Below are 12,121 nucleotides of genomic sequence, written 5' to 3'. Positions count from 1 at the left end.
TGGGCTGTTTGTATCGGAGTATGCGATGAGATTCGAGCACCTGGCTCGTTTCTACTCGTAGGCTATTTCTAAGGCCTGTAAATGCAGGAAGTTTGCTGAGGGGTTAAAGCAAGAGCTGAAGAGGGTGGTGGTGCCTATGGCCATCACTGAGTTTCCGGCCTTGGTGGAGAAGGCGAAAGTTGTTGAGCGATTAGAAGGTGGCAACCGTGTGACTAGGACTGTTGAGGGACCAGCTGAGTCCAAGAGAGAAGGAAATCAAAGGAAGTCGTATGATAGGCCCCAACCACAGTAGGGGGTCCTGTCATTAGGCAACATGCTGATGCTGCTAGAGGAGGAAGACAGGGTGGAGGTGCCACTCTTAGATGTTACAGGTATGTTGGACCCCATTTTGTCAGGGATTGTCCACACACGGAGAGCCGGTATTTCAGGTGCCATCAGATGGGTCATGAGTCGACCAACTGTCCCGCCAAAAATAGACTGGAGAGAGATACTCAGAGGAGTGGTGCTCAGAGGGGCGATGCTCAGAGGGGTGACAGACCCACTACTGCTAGGAGAGTGTTTGCTTTGACCAGGGCTGAGGCTTCGAGTTCTTCTGATCTTGTGAAGGGGAAGGGTAATGCTGCTAGTAAGGATGTGATGATTTTGTTTGACTCTGGAGTTTCTCATTATTTTATTTCCTATGCTTGTGTTGCTATGCTGGGTGTGCCGATGTGTAACTTGGGGTTGAGACTACTAGTGTCGACGCCCGCTTCTGCTTCGGTAGTTACTTCTAAGCTGTGTGCTGGTTGTCCTGTTGTGGTGAATGAGAAGAGGTACAAGGTGAACTTGATCTGTTTGCCTTTGGTGGATATTGACATAATCTTAGGAATGGATTGGTTGTCTGCCAATCACATTCTTATAGATTGTGCCAATAGGAGGCTGATCTTTCCTCAGGTGAAGGAGGAGATGTTGATTTTAGCTGGTCAAGTTGAATCATTGTTGAGGGGTGGAGCAAAGTGTTGTCTTCTGCTTGTTGCTTTGAGTGTGGAGACCGAGAGGGTAATTGCTGAGATTGATGTGGTGAGGGATTTTGCTGAGGTGTTCCCTAATGAGGTGCCTGGGTTGCCTCCTATCAGGGAGATGGAGTTTAGCATTGACTTGGTTCCAGGTGCAGGGCCAGTGTCGGTGGCTCCCTATAGGATGGCCCCTGCTGAGCTGGTTGAGTTGAAAGGTCAGTTGAAGGACCTGTTGGAAAAGCAGTTGGTGCGGCCGAGTGTTTCGTCGTGGGGTGCTCCCGTGTTGTTGGTGAAGAAGAAAGATGGAGGTAGTCGACTGTGTATTGATTACCGGCAGTTGAACAAGTTAACCATTAAGAACAAATATCCACTTCCCCGGATAAATGACTTAATGGATCAACTGAGAGGAGCATCGGTTTTCTCGAAGATCGACTTGAGGTCAGGTTATCACCAAATCAGGGTGAAGGAGGGTGACATACCGAAAACTGCTTTCAGGACTAGGTATGGTCACTATGAGTATGTTGTGATGCCGTTTGGTGTGACCAACGCCCCGGAAGTGTTCATGGATTACATGAACAGGATCTTCTGGCCCTTCTTGGATAAATTTGTGGTGGTGTTCATTGATGACATCCTGATTTATTCAAGGATCCCGGAGGAGCATGGAGAGCACTTGCGGTTGGTGCTGGAGATTTTGAAGGCGAAGCAGCTGTACGCTAAGCTTTCAAAATGTGAGTTCTGGTTTGATGAGGTGAAGTTCTTGGGACATGTGATCTCAGCTGAGGGGATTGCTGTTGATCCGGCTAAGGTGGAGTCGGTGTTGCAGTGGGAGCGTCCAAGAACTGTCACTGACATTCAGAGTTTTGTGGGTTTGGCAGGTTACTATAGGAGGTTCATTGAGGGATTCTCCAAGATAGTAGCGCCTCTAACCCAGTTGACAAGGAAGGAGCAGCCATTCATTTGGAATGATGCTTGTGAGCGGAGTTTTGATGAGCTGAAGAGGAGGTTCACTACTTCTCCTGTGCTGGTGTTGCCCAATTTTGGTGAGCCCTTTGATGTGTATTGTGATGCTTCTCATCAGGGTCTGGGGTGCGTGCTGATGCAAAACAGGAAAGTAGTGGCATACAGTGTTTTAAAACCCGGACTGACCCGGCCGGTCGGACCGGTTGGACCGGGAACCGGTGGTCCAGCCGGTTCGAATATGAAGTTGGATCGGTTATGCAGTCGACCCGTTTCAAACCGGATTGAACCGGTCAATTTTCCGGTTCAACCGGTGAACCGGTGGGTCAAACCGGTTCAACCACTTTTTTTTTTTTTAATTTTTTAAGGGACCATAAATCACAAAAATAATAATGAAAATTGAATCTCTTAATGAAAAAGCAATGAGTCTTATTAAATATAACAATGACTACTTGTTCTAATATATTTGTTTGCAATATATACAACTTAAATAACTTTTATAGTATATTATTAATTTTAAATTATATATTTAATAATGCAATATCTATGTAAATATATTACATATATTATTTTCTGATATTAATTGCAAGCATATTATATATGTACATATTATTTATATTTTTAATTTGTATTAATATACCGTTTAACATGTAATTTTTTTATGTATTTTTTTACAAAATAAAAATAAAAATAATTTTAAATAAGATAGAAAAATTAAAATTTAAAATAAGATATGAATTTATTAAAATTTATAAGTATAAAATATATTTAATATGAATACTTTTTAATAAAAATAAATAAAAATCGAGTCATGCGGTTCAACTAGTGACCCACCGGTTCAACCTTTGATCCACTGACCCAGTACCTTAACCGGTTCGATGACCGGTCCAGTTTTTAAAACTATGCTGCTTCAAGGTAACTGAAGAACCATGAGAGGAATTATCCCACTTATGACTTGGAGTTAGCAGTTGTGGTGTTTGCCTTGAAGATATGGAGACATTATTTGTATGGTGCTCGGTTCAGCGTTTTCATTGATCACAAGAGTCTGAAGTACCTGTTTGATCAGAAGGAGCTGAACATAAAGCAGAGGCGGTGGATGGAGTTTCTGAAGGATTATGACTTCCAGTTGATGTATCATCCTGGGAAGGCCAGTGTTGTGGCGGATGCGCTGAGTAGGAAATCCATCCACATGTATTGTATGATGGTGAAAGAGCTGGAGCTGGTGGAGGAGTTCAGAGATTTGAATCTCTATGTGGAGTTAGCTCAGCATCACATTAGTTGTGGGATGATTACCATAACTAGTGAGTTCTTGAGGCAGGTTGGACAGAAGCAGTTGCAAGATGTTGAGCTGGTGAAGCTTCTTGGTTTGCTGGGTACCGAGAAGGCTGTTGGTTTTGAGTTGAGCGGAGATGGGATCTTGAGGTTCAAGGGCAGAATTTGCCTACCTCATGATGTTGGGCTGAAGAGAGCTGTGTTGGAGGAAGGCCACAAGAGCAGACTTAGCATACATCCTGGTATGACTAAGATGTACCAAGACCTCAAGAAGACTTTCTGGTGATCTGGTATGAAGAGGGAGATAGTTGAATATGTGGCAGCCTGTCTGAATTGTCAGAAGGCGAAGGTGGAGCATCAGAAGCCGAGTGGTTTAATGCAGCAGATGGAGATTCCAGAATGGAAGTGAGATAGTATCACTATGGACTTCATTGTGGGGTTGCCTAGGTCAGCTAGGAATAGTGATGTTATCTAGGTGATTGTTGATCAGTTGACCAAGTGTGCACATTTCTTGCCTGTCAACATCAAGTGATCCTTGGAGAAGCTGACATAGTTGTATGTGAGGGAAATAGTACGGTTGCACGGTGTGCCTTCCAATATTATTTCAGACAAAGATCCGAGGTTCACTTCTAGATTTTGGCAGAGTCTACATCAAGCCTTAGGCACGAAGCTGAAGCTGAGTTTTGTTTATCATCCGTAGACGGATGGTCAATTAGAAAGGAAAATCCAGTCCTTGGAGGATTTGCTGAGAGCTTGTGTATTAGACCACTTGGGAAGCTGTGAGGAGGTCCTACCGCTGGTTGAGTTTACTTACAATAATAGCTTTCATGCTAGTATTGGGATGGCGCTGTTTGAAGCCTTATATGGCAGAAGGTGTAGGACTCCTCTGTGCTGGTATCAAGATGGTGAGTCAGTGGTTGTGGGACTGGAGCTGATCCTACAGACTACTAAGAAGGTGAAGCTGATTTAGGAGAGGATGAAGACTGCTCAGAGTAGGCAGAAATCATATGCTGATAAAAGGCGTAAGCGTTTGGAGTTTGCTGAAGAGGAGCATGTGTTTCTGAAGGTGACTCCGACCTCTAGTGTGGGTAGAGCACTGAAGGCAAGGAATTTGACGCTGAGGTTTGTTGGTCCCTATCAGATAATACAGCGTGTGGGTCCGGTTGCTTATCGGTTGGCTTTGCCACCGTCTCTTTCAAACCTACACGATGTATTTCATGTGTCCCAGCTAAGGAAGTATGTTCATGACCCTAGTCATGTGGTGGAGCTAGATGATGTGCGGGTGAAGGAGAATTTGACATTTGAGAAGTTGCCGGTAGCTGTGGTTGATCATAAGCTGAAGGAGCTGAGGGGCAAGTCCATTGCTCTGGTGAAGGTGTTGTGGGATGCAGCTACTGGTGAGGCTACTTGGGAGGTGGAGTAGTAGTGCAGGGACTGGTTTCCGTTTCTATTTCCAAGTAAGTCTGTTTTCGGGGACAAAAACTCTTGTTGTTGGGGAGGTTGTGAGACCCTTTCCCTCTTTTCCCTTCCTTCACTTTCACTCACTTTTTTCTCACTCTCATTTTCATTCTCTTCACCTTTGGTCTCTTCCTTGGAACCTTAGGTGGTGGTGTTGAGCAGTTGTTGTGTTGTGGTGTGCGGAGCTAGCTGAAGTTCTTCCTCCCCGTCTCTCATTCTCCCCGTCCGTTTTCTTCTTCTCCGTTTCTCCTTCCTGGAAGCTCGGATTCTCGCATCGAGGTAAGGGAAGCTAGGTTCTGCTGATCTTTGGTTGTAAATGAGTTGTAGAAGCTCATTAGATGCTTGATGATGGATGATTTGTGGCTGAGATTGAAGAAAACTTCATTTTTGGGTTTACGAGGTTTTGGGTGAAATTTGGGTTTTTCTTGTTTGATGGTTGCATGTTAAAAAAGATGATGTTTTTGAGTTGTTTGGTGAGAATGTGGCATTTTGGCTGGCTTGCATGTGAAATTTATGGTTGTTGGAGCAAGATTTGAGGAAGATTTTCGAACTTGGAGAGTTGCTGATGGGTAGCACGCCGAGCGCAGTTCTTGGCGCTGGGCGCGTGACCATCAGAGGGTTCCATTGGTCGAGCCCACCGGGCATAGGGTTGTGCGCGTCGGGCGAGCTTGAGAATAGATGCCCCTGGATGGCTCACGCCTAGCGTGGTTGGACCACACTAGGCGCGCTATCAGTCAGTGACCTACTCTTTAGTGATTCTGGTGTGGCGCCGGGCGTGACCACGTCTCGCCGGGCATGGAGACTCCTTGGGAGTCTCTGCCAGAGGTGGCGCAGGCACAATTTATATTGCACCAGGCGTGAGACCCTGGGGAGGTCTTTGCTTTCCCTGCGCCGAGCGCGAGATGAGCACGCCGGGCTTGTGAGACCTTTTGAGGTCTCTGCCTCCTAGCACGTCGGGCGCAATAGGAATTGTGCTAGGCGCGCTGAACCCTGGTGCTCTCTGGTTATGCCACGCCGGGCGCGACCATGAGTGCGTCAGGCGCGGGTGTGATGATTACTTATATGATGATTATGTGTTGATATATGCTGAAATAGTTGATAAATGTTGTTATATGCTGAGCTGAGCTATAAATCTTAAATATTGTTGTGCTGACTAGTTGATAAATGCTGAATTACGATGTTGAGCTGTAATTGAGGTATATTGTTGTGCTGTAAGTTTTTTAGTTGTGTTGTATGTTGTTATTACTGTATGTTGATTTGCTGTGTTGTGCTGTATGCTGATATAACTATTGTAGGCTGTAAGGCTGAGCTGTTGTAGGCCGTAAGGCTGAGCTGTTGTAGGCCGTAAGGCTGAGCTGTTATAGGCTGTAAGGCTGAGCTGTTGTAGGTCGTAAGACTAAGCTGTTGGTCACTAAGACTAGAGGAGATGTTTTCGAAATTTCCTCATCCCATTGTGTGGATTGAGCGGCTGTGGTGCTCTAGAGCCCAATTTGTTGAAAACCCTCCCTGGAAAGCTGACCCTTGGAGTGGTAACTTGTTGTTCTCCTCTAAGTTCTTAGTGGTCCCGTGTGTGGGCAAGGTCGAGGTACACGTGTATAAAGCAACCACGGTATAGGGTCTAGGTCGAGCTATACGGCTTACAAGCGGCCAAATTCTAGCTGATATGCGTGACGAGCATTGTGTGTTTACTTTTGTTTATGCTGTATATATATATATATATGATGAGTTGTATGCTGATGATGTGCTGATAGCTGTAGCTGTTTACCATTCATGTATGCTTATATATATATGTTGATTTTTTTCACTAGCTTACCCTTTGTTGTTTCTATGTGGTTTGGACTGCAATGATCATACGTTGTATGGGAGCAGAGCAGGGATAGGTTGGTGTCTAGAGGCAGGTTTGCAGCTGGCAGATGGAGCTATTCTTTTGATGTTTTGTTGTTTTAGCTACTTGTGTAGCATTGTTGGATGTATTTTGTTTACTCTGATTCTTAGCCCCAGATTGGACCTTGTGTATATATTCTAGTTGTTTATATATATATACTTGCTCTTTTCTGTGTGGTGTTGTGGTGTGTTGAGCTGTGTGTGGCGGCCAGGCGGGTCGTTACATTTTTCATATGCACCCAAATCATAGAATTAGTGCGCAATACATTTTAAGTACATGCAATTTCCTCGAAAGATTTATCAAATTTGATGTACAATTTTTTTCTTATAACACTTCCTCTCCTTTCCTATCTCAAAAAACCTTAACATTAAATTTAGTGTTATAAAAAAAATAATTTCAAAACAACAATTTCATTATTTTGAAGAACTATGTAAGATAGTGAAGCTAGTGTTTCGAAAAGTATTTTCTAAAATTGTATTTTTTACATACCTCTGGAAAGTACTTTTCGATATAATAAATTTAGTATTCCATAAAGTACTTTATAAAAGTTTGTTATTTTACATACTTCCAAAAAAAAATTCAAAATACTAAATTTACAAATTTAAAATTAGTTTCTAAAAGTATGTTAAAAATTTGAAAAATGTTTTCACGAACACTAATTTTACTTTTCCAAAAAGTATTTTCTAAAATACTAAAATTATTTGATATTTTATTTTATAAACGTGTAAATGGAAAAGTGCTCAAAGAAAAAAATGCATATTTTGCTCGAACTTTCGATATTATCAAGAAAATCATATATATCTATAATATTATCAAAAACTAGTTTTATGTTTCAGGTGCATATGAAAACTAAAAGATGAGAGAGAAGATAATAGTGAAAAAATTGAAAGAAGAGGGGGAAAGAGAATAATATAAAAATGAAAGAATTAAAATTATCTACTAATATATGTGAAGGTAAGAAAAGATAAAGAGGTATATGTAAAAATTGAAAAAAAATAAGGGAAAGAGATGTGTAAAAAAGAAGAAAAAAATGTTAAGTTAAATGTTAGGATGTAAAATAAAAAAATTATAAATTATAAAAATTAAATATTTTAAGAACTTAATTATTTTTTAAATAAAAAAGAAGTGTACTCATTAACAAAAAAAAAAAGTGTATATATTATGAGTCTCTCTGTTTTCACGCTTTGGGGCTTCGGAACGTTATGTGTTCTCTGTTTTCACATTTTGGGCCTTCGGAACGTGCTGTACTATTAATGCATCAATCGGTCCAGTCCAATCTCTGTTTAATTTTCAATTCAACGGCCTTCCGAAAACACCTTCTAAGTGAGCATTTCAAGAATATTTTGGGCCTTTTGCATGAAAATAAAATTATATGTTCTGGAATCATAATATTGAAAATCATAAATATAAAAATTATAATAATTAATAATATTAGTTTAGTTGGATATAAGGGTTTATATATTATTTGAAAATAAAAAACTATATTAAATAAATAAATAAAATAACTAATACTTTTATCTTAATAATTTTTTCCATTTAACTTGAAAAATGTTAAATTCTTACTTTTTCATGAAAGTAATTTTATTAGAAACGTATATGAAAAAAAACTATTATTTCCATAAATATTATTTTTTAAAATAATAAACTAAATATAAAAAATAAATATTCTCAATTTCATATTTTTGAGAGTAAAAATAATTTATATACTAAATACCTCCTAAATATTATACTTAGATATATTTTAAAAAAAAATGCTTAGTCACATTATTATAATTTTAAAAATCAAAATAAATTAATAACTTCTTATATATTAAACACAAATTTATATCATATACAAAAGTATTTTTAGGGACTTTTCTTTAATGAAAAAGTTTTTCAAGATTTCCTTAACTACTTATTTAATTTAATTTATATTTAACAATTATTTATAAAATAAAGTTTGACATTTTAAAAATAAATCATTAATAATAAATACAATATTATACTACAATATAAACTATTTATCATAAATCTAAATATAATTTATATATTTAAAAAAATTATTTATACACATTTTAAATATAAATTATATATTTAAATATAATATTTATATACTTTTTTTGTAAATTTTAGTTATAAATATTAAATATTTAACCAGAGTATTTGACAAACTAAAATATTAATATATATATATATATATATATATATATATATATATATATATATATATATATATAACTGTGTTAAAAAATAACTTCATTAAGAAAATATCATTTTCTAATCCTATCATGGGACATAGTTTCACTGTGTTCTACCTAGAGGATATTTTTTTTTATCCTTAAAAAATAAGTATGGGATAATTTTGTTCTTAATTTTAAAATATGGATAAATGATATAATTAAAATTAAAATAAAATTTAAGAATATAAAATATACTATATGTTTTTTAAACACGTTTTTATATATAAAAATTTTAGAAGTTGAACTTATTTATTTTTTTCATCACAAATTAAAATATTTAAACTTGATTTGTTTTTCAGTCGTGATATTGTAATGGGGTAGATTTAAGTTAAGCAAGCTTCATTCCGAAAATTTTTTAACTTACATTATTTTACAAATTTGGTACCTTATATAACACTCTAAGATTTCCAAAATTAATATAAAAAAATTAAATTAATTAATTAGATTCTGAAAATAATTAGAGAATTTATATATTTATATAATTATAAATATTTTTAATTAGATAATGATTGAATAATTATTTATATAATAGTATTAGAGAAGAATTTTATATTATAAGATTATATGTTATTATTTTGATTAAATGCAAGAAAAAGATTTCATAACTAGAGTTAAAAGAGTTAATTGAGAGGGTTAAAATGAGTTTAAGGGTATTTTTTTATAAAATAAAATAAAATGAAACTTATATCCTAATTGGGGTGAATATATGAGTTCAAATCTACTCGACTCACAAAACTCACGATTCACACAGTTAATGAATTTATTTTTAAAAAATTCTCATAATTATAAAAGAAATTAAGTCTTGCCTACAAAACTAGCGAAATTCACGAGTTTTATCGTGAATCCTACGAGCAGCAGAGCTATTTAAGAGATTTCTAACTTTATGAGAGATTTTAAATAAGTGATTTAATATTTTGTTAATAAATAAATACAAATAATAAGTATTAAATTTAATATATTTTATATCTAAAGTATATGACATTTTTTCTACCTTAATATGTTTTATATTAAATATATAAATTTTATATGTTAATATTTTAATGTTTTAATTTAAATGTGTAAGTCTTGTTAATACTTTTCTAGTTTTTTTATATATTATTTGATATTTATATTTTTATATAATTTTTTTTATATATTCCTCTTCTATATATTCCTGACATAAAAAAAGAGGTTTTTTTTAAATTTTTTATTAAGCCCACGAGCTTTACAAGGTAGATATGGACCTTAAAAAGACCATTTATTTTAGAGCTGTCAAAACGAGTCAGCCCGGCCCATGTGAGCCGGCTCACTTTGGCCCATCTTAAAAACGGGCCAACCCAACCCGGCCCACTTTTTATTTTTTCAGAATTTTTATGGTCCGGCCCGGCCCACCACGGGTTGGTGGGTCAAACGGGCCAGCCCACCAACTCACCAAAAAAAAAATTTAAAATTTCAAATAACATAATAATCATAAAATTAACATTATTAATAGTCATAAATCATAACTTATCATATAAAATTAAATACAAACCATGCTAAAAGTCCAAATAAAAAATATCAATGTTCCATCATACAAAATTAACTACAAACCATAATCAAAGTCCAACTCCAAAATAAAAAGTTTCAATGTCTCATCATACAAAATTAACTACAAACCATAATCAAATTCCAAACTTCAAAATAAAAAGCTTCAATATTTTATCATACGAAAGTCTTGCAAAATAAACTTAATTAGAATCTTGCACGGAAATGTCAATAACAATTTCTTCTCTTTGCACATCCATTTTATCTTCATCTACAAATAGGAAAAAAAAGTGTTAGGATGAGTTATTGTAAAAATAAATAAGAAAATTTTCATTATAAAAATTACCTAATTCTTCAAAACCATGTAACCAATTTTGAGTTAGAATGAGTAACTCTACATTTTCAGGAAGAATGGTAGAGCGATACTTAGTTAGCACTCGAGACCCAAGACTAAAAGCAGATTCACTAGCAACTGTAGTGATTGGAATACTCAGCACATCACAAGCCATCCGAGAGAGGTTTGGATAACGATCATGACGATCCCTCCAATAAGCTAACACATCTAACTTTTCATGAAACTTTGGATCAAGATTTCCTTCCTCCAAATATAGATCCAATTCAGATTTTCCATTAGCAGTGGCATTTTGGCTCAAATAATCAACATATTCCTAAGAGATTACAAAGAAAAATAAATTCAATATTCATTATTCAATGATAATTACTAAATAAAAATGAAATTAAATAAAGTACTTAAAAAAATTATTAACTTACATCAAAGGTATCAAGTACTTGCTCATCATCTGTATATGAAATTGGTTGTGGTGGAAGAAGAGACACATTAGAAGTTGAAGCATTTGACTCATTTGATTTTACTTTTTCATACTCTTCAAACAGTTCATAAATTTTCTTTCTTAAAGCACTAATTTTCTCTTCAGAAGTTGAAGGCTCAATTTTTCTATAAGCAAACTGAATAGCTCCAAACTTCATTCGTGGGTCAAGAATAGCACCAATGGCAAGAATCTCACAATAATCATGCCAATACTTTGAAAACTTAGTCATCATTTTTGAAACCATCTCTTTAATCACTAGATCTTCACACATAACAAATTCACGCAACAATTTTTCAATTTTCCAAACTTGCATAAAGTACCGATTAGATGTTGGATAAGTGGAGCCTGATATCAAATTTGTCATGACAAAAAAAGGCTTCAAGAACTCGCACATTCTTGCAGCCCTATTCCACTCATCATCTGATGGGCAATGAACATAATTCCTATCTCGAATAGCCAAACAACCAAATGCACGTTTGTATTTAATTGCACTATCAAGCATAACATAAGTGGAATTCCATCTAGTGGGCACATCCAGTCTCAAACCCACCTTAGTATCAATACCCCTCACTTGAAGCACACATTCTTTAAAAGCAATCTTTCTAGCTTCCGATCCTCTTACATATTTTATACTCTCTCTAATTTTTTTCAAAGCACCACTAGCCACCCCCAAACCCTCTTGAACAATGAGGTTTAGTATATGTGCACTACATCTCACATGAAAATATGAGTCATTACAAATCAAACTATTTTGCAAATTAAATTGTGTTTTCATGAAATTTACCATTGTGTCATTGGCACTTGCATTGTCCAAAGTTATGGAAAACACTTTCCTATCTATCCCCCAATCAAGCAAGATTTAAAAGATTTTTTTTGCCATTTCATGACCACCATGTGGAGGATCTAACTTAGAGAAGGCAAGAATCTTACTATTCAGTTTCCAATTAGAATCAACAAAATGAGCAGTTACACAAATGTATCCTTCCTGAGTTATGCATGTCC

At 36.1% G+C, this 12,121-nt stretch overlaps 1 protein-coding gene across 1 annotated transcript; it reads right to left on the bottom strand.

Moving 5' to 3' along the window:
* Positions 1-10,279: 10,279 nt before the first annotated feature.
* Positions 10,280-11,921, bottom strand: LOC145949694 (zinc finger BED domain-containing protein RICESLEEPER 2-like). The gene is made up of 2 exons (XM_083060476.1): positions 11,061-11,921; positions 10,280-10,957 (listed from the first exon to the last, which is right to left on the bottom strand). Exons 1-2 carry the CDS (start codon positions 11,904-11,906, stop codon positions 10,583-10,585), a joined length of 1,221 nt encoding a protein of 406 aa, XP_082916602.1. The 5' UTR covers positions 11,907-11,921; the 3' UTR covers positions 10,280-10,582.
* Between the last annotated feature and the right edge of the window lie 200 nt (positions 11,922-12,121).

Source organism: Cajanus cajan, chromosome 1, assembly GCF_000230855.2.
Source record: "Cajanus cajan strain Asha chromosome 1, NIPB_CcT2T_4, whole genome shotgun sequence".
NCBI lineage: Eukaryota > Viridiplantae > Streptophyta > Magnoliopsida > Fabales > Fabaceae > Cajanus > Cajanus cajan.
This window is presented reverse-complemented; position numbering and strand designations above follow the sequence as displayed.

Excerpts from the sequence above, each read along its gene's own strand:
- LOC145949694 (XM_083060476.1), bottom strand. The coding sequence starts at position 11,906 with ATGGTAAATTTCATGAAAACACAATTTAATTTGCAAAATAGTTTGATT. Across the intron at positions 10,958-11,060 it reads AAGTACTTGATACCTTTGAT|GAATATGTTGATTATTTGAG; the intron begins GTAAGTTAATAA and ends GTAATCTCTTAG.